Raw genomic sequence first — 23,102 nt, 5'->3', positions numbered from 1 at the left:
GGATAAGCAGCAGAACGGCCATTTTCGCAACACAAGCAGAAATTTACGTACAGTTGTTGAAAATTTATATAGAGATCAGATATATAGTTATTTAGAGATTAGTGTTCAAAATACAAAATCAGAACACTTCTACAGCATCGGTTTAAAACATGCTTTTATCCCTCTTCTTAACTTACCTCTAGCGTGCCATTTAATTTTATTTAGTTCTATTACTCATTTAGTGACGCTAGTTTATGCATCAAATTTTATCAATTCCAATATATGGATCCCTATCCAGTTATATAGAAATAAGTAATTTAAATTAACTATAATAAGTTTAAGCTCCAGGCCTACATGGTGCGAATGGTAGCATCTCGCCATTTCATCCAAAGGGAGGTCCCGGGTTCAAATCCCCCAGTCAGGCATCAGGCATAGCATTTTCACACACGTTACAAATCATTCATCTCATCCTCTGATGCAATACCTAAAGGTGATCCCTGAGCTTAAAAAAACCTATACCTAAATATTTGTACAGTTTTAGAATAGTCAGTTGCTCATGATACGACCATTCAGCTAATATTTGTAAGGCAAAATTCAATGCTGATATTTTCTAACATCGCCCTTATCCAAAATTTATTACACATACAAATGTTAGACTATGAATGACCTACAATTAAGAATTATTTGCAGAACCTAATAGATCCCTGCAGGATTAGTAATTATGCAATGATCTGCCCAAGCTCAGATTTAATATAGATAGAATTTTTCATCATTTTTATAATAACAGTATTTATATTGATTTATTACAGTATATTATAATTACTGATTTGCAAACGCTTTATTAGATTCATTGATCAAAATAATGAAATATGAAATTTAATATGGTTATAAATGAAATTCTTTTTTTATGTATCTGGTTATCTGATAAATTGATTAAATCAAGAATTTCTTTTTATTTTGAAATACTAAATTAAGTTGATAAGCTCTTTTTTTACATAATTTGTTTTAAGTTTTTATTTTGTTGGATTAATATCATTTTATCATTTGAAGTTTGTTGTAGACTAAAACCTATTTATTAAAGTATTTTTATCAGATTTTAGTTCAATTATTTTATTTTAATGATTGAATAAGTAGATTTTAAAATTTGTATTATGAATTAGGCAAAAAACATTTCCACCTGTTTATCAAAAACATGTCCTTTTTGTATTAAAGGTTTGATCTGCTCAAGGTTTATACTTTAAAGTAGTTAAAAATTTTAATGAAATCTCATCTAGACTGTTGGTCTTCCCTCAATAAAATGTATTCAGAAAGGAACCTTGTAAACTGTCATAGCTGATATGATTCAAATCATTTGTTCTTTTAAGTAATTGTTAATTTACCACTGGTTGCTGATTCTATTATTTTGTGAAATATATTTTCAGGAAAAAAGTAGAACAAAGGTTCGCCATAAGTTTGTAGTGAACAATAATTTTAAATACGCTTTTTCTAAATACAAGCTTAAGATATGTTGTTGCTCCATGTACAAGAACTTATCTATTACCTAGAAGGAAATCCCAAGTCAAAATTCTAAAAATTATTTTTAATGAAATAATTTTAAATTATATTTGCATTTAATTCTCATCCTCTGAAATTGTTAATTAAAATTCATCCACAAATCTATATCACAAATTAAACAAGTTTTTTATTCTGATCAGTATATGGTAGTACATTATTTGGATCATGTTAATAATGAGAAGGTATGATACTATAGAGATAGAAACAAAGTAACTGACCTAACATTTACACTAGGATAGAGTAAGGGAAACAATTGTAAAACCTTAATCAAAGCATCATAAGATACACTTGTAACTAATTTGGATGTCAGTAAAAGATGAATATCCACTCCTGTGGTAAAGACTTTTAGTTAAATTTGTGACTTTTTTACTGTAGCGTGCAAATTAATTCTATCACAGGGAATGTTTTGTTTATTTCTATGTTATGGCTATATTGCTTGACCATGTAATGTGAGGTTATTATTTTTTTTTATTATTATTTAGCAATTTTTATGTTCTAAATAGTGTTTTCTGAAAGTTTATTTAATTTTTCACTGCAAAATCTTATTTTATTATTTTTTGTTCTGTCTGTCTTAAATATACTAGGGTTATTTTTTTCAAGGTTCGATCGGTTGCGAAATAAAAACCCGCGCAAAAATCAGATGAACCTTTGTGCATGTGTTGCGCAGCGTAGTATGGCCTTCAATCACGCCGCATCACTTCGTTTATTTCTGAACACACGTAGTAGTGTTTACGTAGCATGTAAACATGTCTACAACAATAGCATCTCCCACCAAGTGTGAAGTGCGTGCGGTAATTTGATTTCTTCAGGCTGAGGGTTGTAATGCAGCGAAATTCATAGACGAATAAGTAATGTGTATGGTGAAACTTCAGTGAGTGACAGCAAAGTGCGACAATGGTGCAGGAACTTTAAAGTAGGACGTGCAGATGTTCATGATGCAGGCGGTCAGGGAAGGAAGCGACTGTCAACCGATGATCTCGTTGAGCTAGTGGATGAGGCAATTCGAGAAAATCGCCGGTTCACAATTTCTGTATTGAGTGATTCGTTTCCTGAAATTTCAAGGTCAGCTCTCTACACCATTGTGAGTGAGAGACTTCAGTACTGCAAACTGCATGCGAGATGGGCTCCTAAGATGCTGTCCTACCATCACAAAACAATGAGAATAGACGCCTCCTAAACGTTTCTCCAGCGCTACCACAATGAAGAATATCTTTTGAACAAAATTGTCACAGGGGACGAGACATGGGTCCATTTCGAAACTGAAGAAACAAAAAGACAATCCTAACAGTGGATGCATTCTCATTCTCCCAGTAAACCAAAGAAGTTCAAGAGAACCTTCTCCAACAGAAAGTGTATGGCTACTGTGTTCTGGAACCGAAATGGAGTTCTCTTGTTGGAATTTATGAAGCGTGGCACAACCATCACTGCAGCCTCATACTGCGTGACTCTTCAACGTATATGAAGGGCAATTCAGAATAAGCGGAGAGGAATGTTGTCATCAGGCATTGTCTTTCTCCACGACAATGCTCGGCCACACATTGCAGCTGTAACAAAGAAGCTCCTGCAGCATTTTCGTTGAGAAGTGTTTGATCACCCACCATAGAGCCCGGACTTGGCTCCATCCGATTTTCACCTCTTTGCTCACATGAAACGCTGGCTAGGAGGACAACATTTTGGCACATAAATCGAGCTGCAGACCAACGTAGAAACATGGCTGAAAACACAGGCAGCTCTGTTCTATGATGAGGGTATTGGAAAGTTGGTACCACGCTACGACAAATGTCTAAATCGGAGTGGCAACTATGTAGAGAAATAGCGTAACTATGTAAGTACTTGTTACAAATAAAAAATTTTTTATTATCTGTGGTTTTAATTTTGTAACTGATTGGACCTTGAAAAAAAAAATAACCTTCGTATAATAATGGACGTAACTTCACGAAAGTATTCAAAAATTGTTTCTCTTCTGAGCATACCAGTATGACACAATGACAAATAGCTTCTGAGTGTAGTGTTGACAGTGAATGCTATTTTAAAACAATTTAAAGAAACTGGTTCCTTTTCACTTCATAGAAAGGCAAATGTGGCTGTAAAAAAAAACTATACCAACACAGGATCAGTTTTTAGTAAAAAAATGTAAACTTGATCCAAAATTATCTACTACAGACTTAAATCGTGAGTTAGCAGCCAAGAGAACAAAGCACCTTTTACCTTTTACACCAGCATTTTGCAAAAAAGGTTCTTGTGGGCCAAAGCCCATCCTAACTAGACCAAAGAAGACTGCAAAAAAGGTTACATTTTCAACAGTCAGATTTTTACGTTCAGGGTCAAAGGGTTCCATACGTTAGTAAAGCGTCAGATGAAAATACATCACTGACTATTATCCAACAATCAGTTAAACATTCCCAGACAAAAAAAAATTTGGGGTTGTTTCATATTTGAAGGCTCTTGTTCATTACTTCCAATAGATGGTATGTTGAAAAATGATGATGTATCAAGGTTTTGAAGGCAAGGGTTGTCACAACCTCAAAACAAATTCCCACAAAGCAACAATGTGATCCAACAAGATTTGGTGCCATGCCATACTCCCAAAAAAGTGAAAAAATGTTTTCAAAGAATGAATACTAAGTGCTTCTATGGCCAGACAACTCCCCAGACTTAAACCCAATTGAAAATCTTTGAGCAATAGTCAAAAAACAACTCTTAAGAATGAATTGTATCACAAAAATTGGCCTAATTAAAGCAATAATATCAGTATGTTTTCATGATGAAAAAAAAAAGTATAGTACACTTGTTGAATCCATGTCAAATCATGTTTGTGAAATGATTAAGAATAAAGGAGGACATATTAATTGTTAGATATTCACAAATTGACATGTATGATTTTTTGTAGATTTTATAACTGTGAATTTTTTAAATTATTGGTCTTCAAAGAAAAGAATAGAGGCCTTTGAAATGTACTGTTACTGGAAAATCATGCAGGTTAATAAAATTTGAAATGAAGAGGTCTTAAGAAGATTAAAAGAGAAGAGAAATTTGAATACATGAATACTGATACCAAGTTGGCAAGCTAGATTTGTAGACATCCAGGTTTAGTTAATTTGTTGTAGGTGTATTTGTAGATTGTAAAAACTGTAGAGGAAGACAAAAATAGGATACATAAAACAGATAATTTTGGATGTAGTAAATAATCATTAAAAATTACCAGAGTAAAATGTAATGGAAAGTAGAACCAAACAAGTCATCTGTCTAATCACACAAAAAAAGAGTACTTCTGTACAGCTATAAATGTAGTTGCAAGGGAAACTCTCGCTTATTCGCTTTGAAAAATGACGTCAATCGCTTACCTGCGAAAATCGTAATACCAAAACTTTCGCCACTAGGTATAATACATTTTTTCTAAAAAGCAACTGATCCAGTGGTCAGTTTATACGATTTTTTCTAAATTTCATCGTAGGGAACATTAAAATATCTCCTCAGAACATGTTTTAATTAGCGATTCAAAATATTACCTTCTAATAACGCTGTAAAATATTACATGTCTTGTTTAAGCGTAATTGGTCTTATACATTTAAATTGTTACATACATAAATTTATATCTAATATCATACTAAAACGCAATGAAAACATTTGTAATATAATAATTTACGTTTTTATAATATTTATTGGGGGTTAACAAACGTATATACGAACGGACAATGAATATTTCTAATAAAAAAACAGAATTAAAGGTGTAGAATTAAAAATGTCAGATTTTTGACAAAGGACTTACGAAGTTAATCGAAAATGAATTTAAATCGATTGTACTGATATGTGAATATCGATAGAAATTAGATTTATCGATACTTTCTCAGGTCGTTTACCAGTCGCTAAAGGAAATGTTCTTGAGATATGTGTTTCGGCAGAGCCGTTGTGATATCTGTTCTTAATATGAGATTACTTTCATTTTAACTATTAACTACTAACTGTTGTTCCAGGGATTGTCAAAGGTATTCTTTTACTGAATTATGACAGTGGATATTTTTAAAACTATTTACATTGATTTTCATATTGATTTTGTAATAAGAAAAATCTAATTTTCCAGATGGAAACTTGTTCAATTGCTAACATTGTTTAAAAGTTAGGTAGAGTTACTGACTACTGTTTTATAAATATTTTACTGTTCTTATTTTTTTATTGAATTGAGCCTAATACATTAAGTTGCTGTAATTAGTAGTAGTAGCAGCAGCCAGTTACTGTTTTCCTCAGGTATGTGTCTTGTAACGGTATATTTTGAGGCTAATTTGAGTAATTAATATTTTTGTAATTTGGAAACCCGTGAATTATTTAATGTTTTGTTTTATTTTTGATTAGAAATTATTTAACTGGAATTAGGAGATTCAGTAGTATGACCATAGTATTTATGACAAGAAATCTTTACAGTGAAACATTTTTCATAGCTTAAGTAAGATAATAATATGAAGTAGAACAAATAATTCTATTTGCTGTACATGTGAATATCTATTATTGTTAGTGAGGGTTAAATTGTACAATCTACATATAATTTTGTATTTGAAATCTTTTTATTTCTAATTTTAACTGTCTTTATTATTTTGCCCTGTAAAATTTAGTCTTGTAAGTATCATTAAACAGTATGAGTTTCTGCTTCTGTATTTTTTATGTGTAAATCCTTTATATTTTAGATGTGTCACAGATATTGTAGTGTGGATGAAATTAAAAAAAAAATTCTAGTTGTTTACTGCAAATCAATTCCTAGACAAATTGTAAATCAGGTAGTTCTCTTTATTGATATTTACTTTTGTCATTGTCATAAAACTCCACCTAATTACCTTGACCTGCATTGATAAAAGTGACATTGAGAGAGGTTGCTTAACTAAGATTCTAACCTTGATATATTGCTGAATAAAAAAAAAACTTCTATCTAACCTTGTAGAATGAAGTAAAAATTTGTTAAAGCTGAAATTTTTAAAGATAAATGTATCACTAATAATTACTTTTTTTTTACCCATCTTGATGGCATAAATAGTTTGATAATATGAATAATAAAATTAATATAATACATGTTGGATAGTGTTATTAACCAAAAAGTATCCCTCAGAAAAAAATCATGTTTGTGCAGTTAACTGCCAATTGCTAGTAAGTTAAACTGTGTTTGGAGTTTTATCATTTTTGTTATGGCAAATGCATTCTGAACAAAATTAAATGATATTTGTAGATACTTAGATCTATATAACACATAATGCAGATCTGTAATTTACTTTTCCTTTTTTTTTTTAATGCACTGTTACTCACCATGTTGCTTATCATAATTTTATCTTGGAATATTCTACTACATAACTAAAAACATGTTTTGAACTAAAGAGGTTATTTGTAAATAGAAACATTGCTACATTTCATGGATGCAGTACATTAATTTGTTTTCATTCAATATTATGTACTTACGTAAAACAGGTCGTAAGTCCAGTTTTGATTTATAATTAATCCTGACCTAGTTTGATTTTTAACATAACTCGAACAGCCATTGTCTGACTAACATGATTATTAGAAATCCAGTTATACCTTTAACTGGGTTTGAACTTTGGTTCAACAGCATTACAAACAGATGATTAAGAATCAGTTTCGCTACCATGCCACTATTATTTGAGCTACTATTCTGAGCAATAATTTTGCTATTAGTATGTTATATCAAATTTATAAAAATAAAATAATATATGTATATATAAATAAGTAATATATAAAAATCACTTTATTCATAATGTATAATTACACATATAGATCACATCAGGATTGGCAGCTTTGCTATTTCATAGGTAACAAAATGAAACAGTTCCTGCATTTTTCTGGAAGGATCAGGAAAACTGTGAAGTAATGTTATCAGAGCTGTACCAAGAAATAGTAAATAAAAAAAGGGCAATAATCTGTATTATTGCATAAAAATAATCATTTTACAAAATGGTGCAATTATGAAAAAGGTGATTAATAAGTAAAATTTCTAGGCAGTAAAATAAAATTTTTAAAGTCTTCAAATGCTACTTATTTGAATACTACAGAGTAAATGTTAACTGAATATGCAACACGTTTAAATTTTCTTATTATATTATTTAAAAACTTGTAAAGAGAGTAGTAATATTGTACTTGTGATTAATTTTTATTTTAAATAAATTAATTGTAAAATCTTTTAGATTAGGTATTTTTTTTAAAGTCAAAATTTAGGTATAATAAGTACTTTCGTATAAGCCAAAGTAATTTACTGTAATGCTAGCATTTTTGGTAATTGTTATTTTCTTATTAAATATCGATCATTGTTATTAAAAAATAAAATAAATAAATTACTAATTTTTTAGTCCTGATTTTTGGATATTGATTCATGGAAGTGTCAGCATTTTTAATAATCATTCAAATCCGGTTATAGTCAAGCATATCTTTAAGTCAGTTTGAGCCTGGATCTAGCAACAGCAAAGTCATTTGGCTGATTAGGGATAATTTTTACTACCACTATTAATTTACAAAAGATTGAATTACTTGAATCACGCTTACCGGAGGCATCAAACAAAATTTGAAGCCTAATTTTTATGTCCTGAAAAATCTTTTCAATATATTTCTGATTTTTCTTTTATATTTTAAGAGTGGAATATACATAGACATAACAAATATTTAATGATGCCAAGTTAATGGATTGATTAAGATGATTCAAAATGAAACAGTGTGGTTTGAGATTTATTTAAAAAAATTTATAAGTATAAGATTGTTGTAAAAATTTTACACTATGGGAAAGGAAACTATTACTGTTAAATAATGGGATAAGCATAAAATTGTGGATTAAAGTTTAAATCCAAGTGATAAGCAATAATAAGTTTCAATGATATATTTAAAAATGGGGTTTTTTACCATAAAGTTATTGTTAAAAATGTTAGAGACAGTTGGTAGATGTATTATAAATTCAAGAAGTTGCATGTTATTAGCCATTATCATGGAAACTATTATGTTTGCAATTGTTACCTTCCAAACTTTGTGTGGTTTCACTCAACTCAAGTGATGCCTAGCCGTGGAATTTTTTATTTAATCATTTTTATGATCTTCACTGTCTTCTGTAATAAAAATGTTGGTACTTACGTATTAACGCCACCGCAGCTACAGCTTTATTTAAAAACAAAGTAGTCAATCGGATTTCGGTGGATTAACATTAATTGGATTTCGGTGCTATAACATTAAGGTTATATTATTAATAAGTTCTATATATTATGCATATTTAATGTTAATTATAAGAGGTTAGCGAGCAAAGTGAGCGTAGGTTATTTTGATATACGTACGATTTGTCAGTACACGAAGTCAACATAACCTAAACAGCAGCTGTAGCTGCGGTGGCGTTAATACGTAAGTACCAAAATGTTAATCTAAGTAAAAATTGCCAGTAATTTCTTTATTTTGTTTTGCTGAAGACCTTTGCTATATAAAATATATTTTTTATTTTGAGTATATTGTGTTAGTATGTTTCTAGTCATATGTTACATGATCTGTGTACAGTTCACATTATACTGACATGAAGAAACAAATAGATAGTTTTGTACTTCTTGGTAATCATTATTTATATCAGTTGTAAGCATCCAGTACACAATTCAAAATCAGTTTAACGTAGTACAATCACTAGATAAACTGATAAGATGAAGAATTCTATTACATTAGTTCTTAGTGGACACAGAATTTAATGTGAAAGGTTTCATTGATGAATGGGCAAATTAATTTTTTTGTCAAGTAAAATGAAATTTGTTGATTTTGAAATGTTTATGATAAATGATGATTAGTATGCCAAAAAATTAGTTAGAAATTGAGGTTTTTGATTTGAGTATTATTTTTCATTCCGTTGAATAAAAAACTGTAACAATTAAGATATTAAAGACATTATTGTAGAAATAGAAAAATGAAGAAGAAGAAGAGGAGTACATTGGCAATTGCGGGAAATCTTCAAAAGTAATAACATTGATAGGACACCATTTTAAGAATTCGGTAGGTGGACCAGATTAACAGCGATTTTGAAGCTTTCTGTTTATACTGCAACCTTGATAGTTTGCCTGATGAAAACCAGTGTGTAAGACAAAGTACTGCTATTTTACTAATTTTGATCCATGTTACTGATTTATGTTGCTCTGCACAATGGGAGAAGATTACAGCATGCTTCTGAATGGCCAAACTTTTGGCATCGGCTGTATTAGAACCTTACTATTTTGTTAAGGCTCATCTTGATTTTAAATGCAGTAGAACTTAAGTTTGTAAATTGATGCCTAACAGTCATTAGAATCTGGTTGGAGATTAAACTAAAAAAAAGAAGTAAAAAAAAGTGGTAATTTAATTTTATCTCTTGACAGGAAGTTGGTAACATTTCTATATTAAAGCCTTTAATTTTAGATTTAATAACCTCTTTTGGACTGGCTGATGGTCATGAAAACCTTTTGAATGCCTGATAAATATGAAATCCAGCTTTATTTATACTTAGAATACATAAGTATAGAATGATAAGTTTCAGGAGAAGCTGAATATATTGTTATGTTATTTGTAGTGTAAATACAAGAAGAAGCGTCTGGTCCAGTTAGATTTTCAAGAAAAAATCTTAAACATTAATATTCTGTTTTACTTAAGCGTTTGTTGTATTGGATGTGGACAGTGATTTTTTATTGGTTGCATAAAAATTGCATTAAATATTTCAGTTATATTAAAAATAAAGGGTTATTTTTGGTGTCTCTTAGGGACCATTTACTCATAGAAATGTTTGAATTTAATTTATTCACATTTTTCTTTTCTTGAAAATATATTTTTTCATGTGTTGATGTTTGAGAATCTTCAGAGTTGCTTTTCATGTTTAATTATCTGCATAATTGGAATCATGTAATTTAACAATGCTGTCACTTTCACTAATCACTTGAACATTTGTGATAATGAAAAAATTAATACAAAATAAGGGCTCAGAGGTAACCTCCAAATCAGTTTTTTTTTTTCATTGTAAGTTACAAAAGAGACAGTAATGTTTAATGAACTTAACTGAAAACCACTGATTATACAAAATTATATTAATTTTTCACACATCGTATGACATAATTTAACAAAGTTGCAAAACATGTATAAATGAAACAGAGATTTGCTATATCATGCAATTAGATGGAAAAAAATTAACAAAAATAATTAAATTAATGTACAGATAATTTAATATATCAATAAATATGATGAGGTAATTTGGAATTGAACAGGAATTTTGTAAAGAGAAGAATAATCCAAAATTTGTATAAAAAATAATGTTTTAAATTAAATGAGTTGATTTATTTTGATTATTGATTTTATGATATTATAAATTGAAGAATTTTCATGAATAAGTTATAAAACTGCTTGTCTGTATAATTTGAGAAACAGTATGTAATTGTACAACCCTTTCTGGTGTAGAAAATTTCAGCTTTAGAAATGTTATAATTTCGTTTTTATTATAATAAAATATTTTTATTTTTTAATAGGTGTGTTAGTATAATGTTTTGAAGATCAATTGCAGTGTGAGATTTTTTTTATGTTTGTAATGTTATTTGTTACACAATAGTATGCAATAAAATTTAATGGTTATTACTATCTGTATTGATATTGTGTTCTAGTTACGTTGTATTATTGTAGAAAACAAAAGTTGATATGATGTAGATTACTGGTGTTGAAAGAAACAATGTTTACTCTTTTACTTTGAATATTTAAAATATTGCCTGGCTAATTGATGTAGTGGTAAGTGTTCTGCTTTCTAGACTATTTAGTCTTAAGTTCAATAACTGGCAAGGCTTTGGCATTTTTTCACTTTTCGATTCATTAATCACTTTGTCTTTGTTACAGTACATGCAAAAGCATGATTATCCTAATTTTATGATTATTTAATCATAAAATGACTATGATTAAATATAATCATTATATGATTGTGTTTATCTTCATCTTGTTTATTTTTTCGTATTTTGAATTTTACCAGAATATTGATGGAACAAATTTTGAAACATCTGTCTAATTTTCAACAATTTTTGTTAAGACCTATTGAAATTTCAGGCTAGAGCTTTCACTCTCTCATATTGAAAAATTACTTTCTCAAACATGTGCATTCTATCAAAAACCTTACCAAATAAAAAAAAATTGCCCATGTATTAAAAATATTTTTTTTTGAAATTTTAGCTGGAGCTCAGCTTCTTTTCTAATAGAAAATGATTTTTTATATTTTCTTAATTATATATATTATAATCTATATTATATATATATATATATATATATATATATAAAAATTATAAATTATAAACCAAATTGATCCAGCTAAGTACAGAAATATACATTAAATAAGATGACACTTACCTTATTTCATATTTTTACAAAAAGGTTTTTTTGGAAACCCACATTTCAGTTGTGATTATTTTTTTTAAACTGTTCGTATCAACCTACATTCCACACTTAAATACATTCAAATTTATCAAAAATATAAATATCTTTTATTTTAAAAAATTACAAATTTTTTCTCTTAAATATAAAATAGAAGTTTAGAAATTAAATATTAAAAGTTAAAAATAAAAAACTACATATATAAAATATGACCTCAAATTTATTAAAAATTAAATAAATGAATAACTAGGATTAAAAGCAATATGTGTCTTGGCCAGCCAATGTTACAGTCCAACTTACATGTTGCTTTTAATCCTTCTGATTTATTTAATTTTTACTACATTTTAATTTCATATTTTATATATGTAGTTTTTAACTTTTAATATTTAATTTTTAAACTTCTATTTTATATTTAATAAAAAAAAAGTTGTATTCTTTTAAAATGAAAGATTTTATGTTTTTGATAAATTTGAATGTATTTAAGTGTGAAATGTAGTTATATATATATATATATATCCAAAAAAATTACAATGAAGTTGTAAACTGTACGGTAAAAGTTTTGCAGATATCTTTTCTTGTGCTCAAAAAACAAACATTTTTGTAATATAGATAAAACTGTTTTTAACAAAACTATACTGATATCAAATGGTAAGACAATACTATATTTGTATTATCAAAATCCTTTATTAATTTAGAATTTTGTTTAAAAAATAAATATATGTAATAGACAATAGATATACAATAATAGGTAATAAACAATGTTTAAACCTTTAGAAATCAGGCTCTTACCAGCCTGATTTCATTTATTAAACAACAAATAATCATAAGAATCGTATTATTTCTGTAAATGTGATATATATATATTACATGTAAACTTTGTAACTAATGAAACTATGGAAAATCCTTATCAAAAATGTTATAAAAATTTTACAAAAAATGTAAAACTGAACAAACAGCAATAAAAAAGCCTGCAAAATTTTCATTTGAATTTACTCACTAATATTAAACTCATAGATTACTTTTAAGTAACAGAACTGTAATTCAACTGATACTTAATTTGTAATAAATGGTAATAAATTAATTTGTTTATTTATGAGTGATTCATGTTCATATAGCTCAGCTCTTCTCTGCTTTGGGATGTAGATAAGAATTTGCTGTGTGGCACAATATGAATTTCTTAAACAAAAATAATTTTAAATGACTTGATTAATAAATATGCCAATGATATTGTTGTAATAATTAGTTAATATATGTATGTAAAATAATGTTTTTTTAAAATTGCATATAATAGCTCAGACGTGTAAGTGGCATTCTACTATGGTGCACGTAATTGAATTATTAAAGATAGGGTCTTTTACTATGAATTCTGTTGAGAATTTCATTATCAAGTGGGGTGGCAGTAAGGAATTTAATAAAATGCCCAGGAATGGAATTTTCAATTATTGATGTTCTGATCTCTTTCTAATCTCTCTCTACTAAGATTCTTCAAATGCTCATTTTAGATGAATTTTTTTGTTTTTTAAAATTCCATCTTAAAATGAAGTATATTCATACTTCAGGTGATTTTTATTTACTGTTGCAAGTTATAATTTTATCAAACAGTCTGTTGAGTTTCTGTTTTATTTAACTGTTTATTGTGTACACCTTTTAATGTTTGTATTTCTCTGTGTTTTCATCCTCCTATTCTTCTCACAACTGTTGTACATTAAACATTTTATTATAAACTCATTTTGCTATTTATTTTTGTTAATTGCCTTATATTTAACTATTACTTTTGATTTTGTGGATTACATTCAACAACTTTTGTTTTGATAATGAGAGAATATTTATATTGATTATTTTATTTTTTAATGACTAATTTATTTTAGCAAAATAATTAATTCATTAAAATCATTTCTATTATTTAACATTGTGTTAGCTAATAATTATGTCTAATTTTTATTTTTCTAATGCTGTACTCATCTTGATTGAGTTTTATGAGCTTTAAAGAAAGTCTGATAAGTTTTAAAAAATTAATATTTTTTAAGGTATTTGCCAAAAACCTATTTTACTTCCTTTACTCACCATCCCCAACTACTATTTAATCCACTGTGTTCACTAGGATTCTCCATAATCTAATAAGGGAATAAAAACTCAGTAATTTAAAAGAGGTTAGGAATAGAAGTCACCTTATGTTTGTACTTTTGTATACTTGTGATCAAACAAAAATGTCAGCTTTTTTAGTTTATCTTATTTAATGCCTGTTTTTACTGTTATTGTCTCTAAAATGTGTATAGATGCAGCAGCTGGTTCATGTTTCAACTCCAAATTTTGGCTGTTTCATTAATTCTCTCTTTTTCTGTTCTAAAAATATTTAAAAGTATAAAAGTAAAATAACATTTATTACTTCACAATTTTACCATTTACACATCTATATTCTATTACCTTTTAGTAGCTGAACGTCTTACACAATAGTTAACAAAAATTATTTCTGACTGTTTATCAGAAATATGTCATTAGCTTATTTTGAAGTTTCACTTGCTCAATTATTTTTTAAATTGCTACGGAAATTTGACTATCATTTAGGGTTATAATTATCCCTTTTATTGAAGTTTTGAATGAATGCTTTTATGAGAAAAATACTTAAATTGTAATATTCTATTTCAATTTTATCTTAAGACCAAATATTTTATTTACTTATTACTTCTGTTTATAGTTTACTTCCTCCCTACTTTCTAGTTTATCCTCATTATTGTGTTAAGATAACAACCAAGTAATTTATAGTCAAACCCAATTCCCATGACTATTTTACCAACCTTCCTCTAACTGAATACATTTTATTGCTTGTTAAAACTTGCAAGTTTATAATTCTGTTTTCATATGTCAGGTAGTAGTATCTTGAGCTAAATATTTTTTTAGCTGGGCTATTTATAAACACTTGTCTCATTATTACCTCTAATGTAGCTGGAAGAGGTCTATCTTAAATTCATTGCATTTCTTTAGAATGCCTTCACTTCTGTGTTTTTTCCCTTCCTCTCCATTTCTTTCAAATGTAATTTTTGGTGTACCTCCTCTTTCTGAATAACTTGTCTGCCATTCTTCTTATATTTTTACGCCATCATTCTTGTTTCCCTTACAAGCATTATTTTCCTAGCTTCGTTTCTGTGCTTAGTTAAAATCCAATGTCCCTCATCGGACTAGTTCCTTCTCTCTCTATCTCTTCTTACAATAACCATCCTTTCAGTGGTATTTTCCTCTAGCAGTTTATCTAGTTTCTCCATGCTTCTACAGATTTTCTCCTTTGTTCAATCATTGGCATAATTTTTCCCAAGTGAAATTTCCAGTTCTTTCATTTTTAAATTTTTACATCAAAGTTTTCTATTTACCTTTTATGTTTTGTGTGTATTTGAGTCTGTAAATTCTGTATCTGAATTTACATATAATATCTCTTCACTGCTTTCTACTTGAGGTTGTCTGTTGCACGTCTTATCTAAATAATTGTAGGAACATTTCTTTTTTTTTTTAACTTTGGTCCTAGTTTAAAATATATATTCTGTTATCCACAGGTCTCATTTTTCTTAGATTGCAAAATTAATTAGGTTGCATAAAGTATAGGTTTGTTTAACATACTTGATTATTGTAATAAAGATTACAGATTTTATACAATAAAGGAAGAAAAAAATTATGTTAATTTATAGGAAAGATATTTGAAAAAAAATGTTTTTTCTTGATAATGAATTTGACAAATTTAAATTTAAGAAATTCTTAGTATTAGTATTTATTCATTGATTTCCCAATTATTGCTACTACTAATGTAGTCTATTAACTGAAAGATTACTGTTGTCATAAACAGTTATAATTATTATATAGGAAGAACAGATTTTTGAATTTATCATTCACTTATCACTAAACTGTTAATATTACATTACAATTACAAAATATTTGTGAGCGCAAAAATGTTCTGCAAGTGTGACACACAGACACACATGCATGTGCGCATGTGTTTAGGCATAATCAGTATTATATAATAAAATTAAGATGTTTCTAAGCAAAATATTGTGGTTTGATATTCCAAACTCACATGGATTGATGTCATTCCACAAGAATTTTCATGTAACAAATAATATCCCAGAAATTCTGTAGTATGGGCAATAGAAATACTATTGGTATAGTTTATTGGAGTTCCATAGGTATAATTTGTATTATTATAGCGATCTGAGAAGCACAATGGAACAGTTTTATTCATATTTAAAATTAGGTTGTTACATTCCATTCGTTGAATAAATTTTTTCCAATACTTTTGAATTATTGTTTTTAAATATAAATTTAATTGTGACTACAAATAGAGTATCAATAAATGGCTGAAGATTTGAGGTATATCATTAACAATTAGTAAGAAGAGTAAGGGACTGAGAACACTTCCCTGGCACTCCTTGTTCTACAGCTTCATGTGAGGATCTTCATTTTATATTATTTTCCATCAAAGATAAAATTTTAACTGCTTTTTTATGTTTGGTGTGACTAACCAGTTGTAAGCAGCTCCTCTGTTATTTTAATAATTAATTTTTCATTATGAAAAAATCAAGTTCTTTGAGATTGCAAAATATAAAAAAAAGTAATCTTTGTTATATTTGCTATTATACTTTTAACATGTTGGCTGCTCTACCAGTTATGCATGTCCTGTATGGGCATTTACAGAGAGTGCCCCTTTCTCCCCTCGATTTCTTTTCTGTGCAGCAGGTGCATTTTTTGTCTGTTGTAATTATACGATCATATACCTATTATTATTATTTAAAAAACAAAAAAAAACAAATATTTTATAATGTAAAAATTTGCAGTAATTAGTAATTATGAATAATAGTGTATTACCAATCAGTTTTGATGTAAGTACATACTTTATTTTGAGTTTAGAAATTTCAGTTATTATTTTTCTGTGGAACAGTATACTTATTATTATTATTTTTGAGTTACTTTTGTCTGAAAACTGATTAAGTTAGTATTCAGTTCTTATCTCTCTTGAAAAGGTAATTGATTATTTGTTAACTTATTATTCCATAAATTATAAACAATGGACTAATTACCAGCTGCTTAAGATAAATAGTTCACTTAAGCTTTATTAAAATTTTTTATTGTTTTATTGCTTTAAATAAATAATTTTTCAGCTAAACTCAAGCAAACAGTACTTTTTTCAGTTCTTTTATCTTTTATACAATAACATTTACTTTTATTTACCATATTAAATTACTGCAATTGTAATTTCATTTATGTTATATGAAAACTAATTGATGGTTTATAATTTGTCAGTCAGCTAATTAGTAGTTAATATTCAAATTGTTAGAATTTTAACTAATTACTAGAGATAATTAATCAAAAGTATTGGATACCATATTGTATATAATTACAAATTTTCCTTTAAAACTACTGCTAATGTTTGCAGTCTGTTAGATAAAGAGTATCGTTTTTTTTTTTACCTGACTACATCCATATAAGAAGTGATATTGTATTTATCTGTAATGTATGTATGTTTGTTCTTTTCTGTGAGCTTCACAGATCCATTCAATTACAACCAACTTTTGGGTAGTAACAGGTCTTCGGTCTGGAAGTAACATATGCTATCTTAAATTGTCTTATCTATATTGGGAGGGGGTAAAATTTACACTGCGGGACAAAATTAAAAAATTATGCTATTTTCAAATTTATGGTATTCCATAAAATGATAAAAAAAACACATTTTGCCCCTTGTGATTTTTTTCAAAAACTTCATTATTGTCAGTGTAAGTGAAAAATGTGCTCAACAAAAGGAAGCAGAAATGCATCACGGCTAGCACATACATTCATTACATGCATGTACATTATCATTTGGTAACATTAAAATTTCTATTTAAATAGCACATTTCTAAGAAAAAAAAACTTATTCTGGTATTATATCTACTTGACTACTATATTGAGTGGTAAAGTTATGGAAACTGGAAACAACAAAATACACCAAATAATTAAAAAACAAAAAACTGAACTGCTAATTGTACACATACATCATCTACCTAGAATAATTTTGAAAAACAAACAAGTAATAGTTAAACAAATTTTTCTGTCTTTTCATACTGGCATTTTTTCAGAATACAGTAAGTTAGTTTGCAATGTGAAATTTAATATTCTACATTTTGTGTTGTAGTCAGGTGCCTTTGTAGGCTTTATGAAATGGTTACTTTAATGGCCTCCATTTTGTTTAAGACTAACAGGCACATGAATACAATATAAAATGCAACAGTAATAGTAAATTTACATCACTAACTTACTGCATTCTGAAAAATGCCTTTAGAAGAAAGAAAAGATTGTTTAACTATTGTTAATTATTTTTGGTAGATATGTACAATTAATAGTCAGGTTTTTTGTTTTTAATAATTATTTTATATCATAACCATAGAACATAGTACAAGCCTTGTACTATATATGAAGTGCTATAAAATGATTAATTTTATAATAAGGGAGAGATTACCAGTGTTTTTAATAGACGGTTTTTTTCTTTACTGCTCTTATGTATGGAGAAATTTCATTCCTAATGGAGTTAATTTTTATATGGGGAATTTAAAAAATAGTCATCTGTTCTAATAAAAATAGCTGTTCTATTTTGAATTTTGAGATTTCAGTAGTAATTGGGATTCAGTTATTCATTTGTAAATTTAAGGGATTTTATTTACTTGATTCTATGAACATAATTTTCTTGTCTGAATAAAGTTGTAAAGAATTCTTGATGTTAAATTGTTAGATGTGAGATCTACTGTAAATACAATATGAAAGTATGAGGAAAATCCAGTAATTCAGTTTCGCTGATATTTTTTCTCAAAAAAAGGAAAAAAATTGAGAAAGCTTGATGTTCAGTGTTTTTTCAAAATTTTTTGGCAACTAAGATTTGTTTTGTGTAGTGTTATCCTCTTTATCCTCTACCAAAGTGTTGAATAACTACTTGGACCGTGTCCTTAATATATATTCTATCATATTATATTCCTATCAATGTATAATATATGTTCTGTTATTATATATATTTTTACAGCAAAATGTAAAGTTGTTGTGAATATTTGTCAGAATTTAATATTTATTTATGAGGAAGGTTACATGAATCATTTGATGTTGGTGTGCATAATTCTTTCAAGGCCTTGCAAACATTCATTATGACTAGCATAGCATTACTTTGTTTATTTTTTTCTTTTTATTTCTTTTCTTATTGTTTATGGTTGGTATTTGTTAAATGTAATTAAATATTATGTTTATTATATGAAGTATGTATTTTTAATAATTTTGGTTATTATTTCAGATGAATTTGGAAGAAAGTACAGATGGACTGGGAGATTCCTCAGTCACCCTGGACAATCTTTATCCTGCTCTTGTTGAATGCTTTGTTATAATCATTTGTGGGTAAGTTGTATTCATATTGTTTATTAATGAAATTGTTATTTTTTAAAACTTAGTATACAAATTTTTTAAGTCAATTTATTTTTAAGTCAGTGTGTTGCTTGATTAAAGTAAGACATCTGATTTTATACAAACTCCGATTACATTTCTGAACTTTGCTCTTAATTGAATTCTGTTTACTGAAATACATCATTGTTCAAAGTAAGTGTTGAAAGATTCAAAATAACATTTTCTTGGGTTAATTTAGATTTTACAACATTAAGAACCAGTTGTAGTGAAACGGTTCACCAGCAGTTTTGTTAACTGTTAACGTGGTTTTATATACATATATAAAATAATGTGGTCTATGTTGTATATTTAAGAAAAAAATAATAATTTAAACTGTATGTTTGTATATTACAGCATTGCTGCTGTGAATTTCATTTATAATAATGGACATATATGAAAAATTAGATCACTTTGATTGCTGTCATTTTTCATTTTATTTTTAGTGAGTTCTAGGCTTAACCTAGTATAATTCTTAACTACTGTTTAGGCTTTTAATCTAATGGTGGAACTAGTAAAATTCTAAAGGCAACTACACTCATATTATGTTAGCTCAGCATCTTTACAATTGCATAGTTCAAGTGTTCAAGGAATGTTAGTGAAGGACTTGCAATTCCATCCATACAAGTTGCAGATCGTCCAGGAACTGAAACCCAACGATGCAGTTGTGCGAGCACAATTCTGTAATGTAATGCTTCAGAAGATAAATGATAATGAAGAGTTTGTTCACAAACTGTGGATGTCAGACGAAGCGCATTTCCACCTCAGTGGATTTGTTAACAAGCAAAATTTCAGATACTGGGCACAAGAAAATCCTATGCAGCTACACCAGCGTCCGTTGCACAGCCAGAAAGTGACCGTGTGGTGTGCTATGTCATCTTACGGTGTTATGGCCCTTATTTTTTTGAGGATGACAACGGTCTTGTGATTACAGTGACGTCGGCTCGTTACGTAGCCATGCTTGAAACCTTTGTTGTGGAACAACAAAGGTAGCCATGCTTGAAACCTTTGTTGTGGAACAACAAAGGTAGCCATGCTTGAAACCTTTGTTGTGGAACAACAAAAGAGATTTCCACTAATTCTTAACACAGTCTGGTTTCAACAAGACTGAGCAACGCCACATACTGCACGAATATCGATGGCAGCTGTACGCAGATTGTTTGGACAATGTGTCATTTCACAAAATGGTGACATTAGATGGCTTTCCAGATCGCCTGATCTCTCAGCTTGCGATTACTTTTTGTGGGGTTACCTTAAAAGCAAAGTGTTCCACAGTAGACCTGCTACAACGGAAGAACTGAAAGCAAAGATCCGAGGAGTAATTGTGGAAATTCCAGCTGAGATGTTACGTCAAACCATGAACAATTTAACGAAGAGACTTCGTGAGTGTTTACGTAGAAGAGGAGATCACCTGTCATCTTTAAAAAATAAACTAAAATGTATGTATCCTAAAATGGTAACATTTGTACAATTACATGAAATAAAATTCATTTTCTAAAAAAAATTTTTCATTAATGTAATTTAATTTTTTAAATTTCCCGTTTCTTTGTATCACTCTGTACATCTTCTTTCAGTTTTGAGGTTGATAAGACTGGAAATATGTCACAGATGTATGTAAAGATTACCTTCTTTTTGGTAAGGCTTTGACATATTGCTTCATCAAGTCTAACGTGATATCCAGAGGTGGAAGGAGAACTTTATTTTGATCAATTAGAGAGTTCAGAGCACATTTTTGGTTCCAGATTCTAATGAAGCTCTCTTTGGCCAGTCTTTCCTTATCTAATGATTTTCTTTGTCTCTGCTTCCATTCACACAAAAAACAAGGAAAATTTGTGTATCTTCCTTGTTGTCCTAGGAGCATTGATATTATTTTGTGATCACCACTTATGATTGTCATATTTAATTTTATTGAGAAAGAATTCCTGATTATTGCAACCCTCTTTTAAATGGACAGAATATTCAATAGGTATTTATGGATTTGTATTTCCATTGTGAAGAACAACTTTGAGGCGTTTTTTAGATGAATTTATGAACAGTCTCCAATTGTTACTTTCATACAGAATATTAAATCGAGTCGAAAGTTCACTTACATCAGTGCAGAAGACTTAATTCTCCTTCTTCCAAAAAATGTGGAAGAAAATCCTTCCTGTGTACCACTCCTTTCCTGTATACCTGAACCAGGAAAATGAGGTGCTTGCTGCTAGCATGTTCCTCTCTTTAAGCCTTGAACCAAGTGATTCTGAATTTTCTTTGGTCAGATGTAAGTCTCGAACCAAATCGTTTAGTTAAGACTGAATAAAACTCTGGTGCACAGCTATCTCTGGGTTCTTACAACTCAATGTTATCTTCATTTAAATCACTTGTGGAACTGTCTCATTTAGGTAAATTTTATGGTGGAATTGGCATTAGTATGTTTGGACCATGAGGATCCGGGCATAAAGCTGATGGCATATTTGGATAGACGATTCTGTTTTTATTCTTCAAATTGAGATCGTGAACACAAGTAGAACAAAAGTAACAATGATTGGTGTGATTTCATGGCTTCCTGCTACACCATTGGAACTCCAAATCTGATGCTTCTTGTTCTACCTTTAACCACTGTCTTAAGTCCTTCAACACATGTGTAGAAAACGTAGTGGAGGTACCCAAGTTTTGTCTTGATCACTCTGAAATACATGAGGTATGCTTGTCGAATGAAACATGTTATATTTCATTTTTGTTACAAATGTAACAAAAAGAATCTGCAGAATTTTTGCAGCCTCTTGAAGCCATTTTGAAAACGGAAAGTTTGCTTTATGGCCTGAAAATATATTTTCTACTGAAAAAAACACTTTTGATCACAGAGGATGGAAGAAGGTCGAATTATGCATGCTGATGGTTGAAACAGCACTGATAGTAATTGCACAGTGTATGAGTGATGTAGTCCTTCTCACCCCCTCCCACCATGCTCCTATTCAGACCACTCAGCTGTTTAGCTGTAAGAATGCATAGTATAAGCCAAAAAGTGAATATATTATATTAATTTATTATAAAAAAAAAAAACAGTTTATGTTTATTTTATAGTATCAAATTTTCACAATTCTTCAACTTTTTACAAATTTTGAAATTTGTGATCTGCGAAAAATTCTGACATGATGAAAAAAGTGAAGGTTATTTTCAAATTCAACACTAAAAAATACATAGGAATCAATTATCTTAAGTTAAAAAACATTCCACAACCCAAATTTTGCAGTCTTGTGATATTATACATTTGGACATTTGTCATTATATGTTGACGAACAAAGATAAGCTCAGATGGTTGTCAAAACGATAACTAGAAAATAAAAAAAAATAATCACCCAATAACAATCTCTACGGTAAGTAAATAAGAAGAAACCCTCATAAAAAAAGGAAGTTTAAATTAAGTTTAAAGCCAGACATAATTTTCACTCACTTTGCTCCCTAACCTCGTCTGATTAACGTTATATAAATTACAAGGGGGTGCTGAAAAGTTCCTGACTTTGATGCCTTGTTTTGAAATAAAAAACAACTTTGGGCTCATTTGAAAGTTTGAAATCTTAGTATGTAACTGTGCAAATATCAGTTGTCCAGGATTTATACAATTTTTTCTGTTGTTGGTGATAGTCGAGATGGCAGAGTCTCAAGCAAGTTTCTTGTCAGTGGAGTTACGGGTCATCATGAAGTTTTTGTTTCTCTAGGGAAAGTCAGCAAAGGACATTCACACTGAGATGTCACAAACACTGGGAGAGAAATGTACT

General features: G+C 29.0%; 1 protein-coding gene across 2 annotated transcripts in view; it reads left to right on the top strand.

Annotated features, from left to right (window-relative positions):
- Positions 1-5,400: 5,400 nt before the first annotated feature.
- The window catches only part of anchor (integral membrane protein GPR155 homolog anchor), an 88,786-nt gene continuing 71,084 nt past the window's right edge, over positions 5,401-23,102 (top strand). Inside the window, exons 1-3 of one of the 2 annotated variants that reach the window (XM_075382537.1) lie at positions 5,401-5,519; positions 11,160-11,280; positions 19,202-19,302. In XM_075382537.1, the coding sequence (XP_075238652.1) occupies positions 19,202-19,302 (101 nt within the window). In that variant the 5' untranslated portion in view covers positions 5,401-5,519; positions 11,160-11,280. The remainder of the gene's footprint in view (positions 5,520-11,159; positions 11,281-19,201; positions 19,303-23,102) is intronic. The other variant, XM_075382536.1, reaches the window with a different exon arrangement.

This window comes from Lycorma delicatula, chromosome 1 (genome assembly GCF_047948215.1).
Source record: "Lycorma delicatula isolate Av1 chromosome 1, ASM4794821v1, whole genome shotgun sequence".
Classification (NCBI taxonomy): domain Eukaryota; kingdom Metazoa; phylum Arthropoda; class Insecta; order Hemiptera; family Fulgoridae; genus Lycorma; species Lycorma delicatula.
The sequence above is the reverse complement of the archived record's forward strand: the minus strand, read 5'-3'. Positions and strand labels throughout refer to the sequence as shown.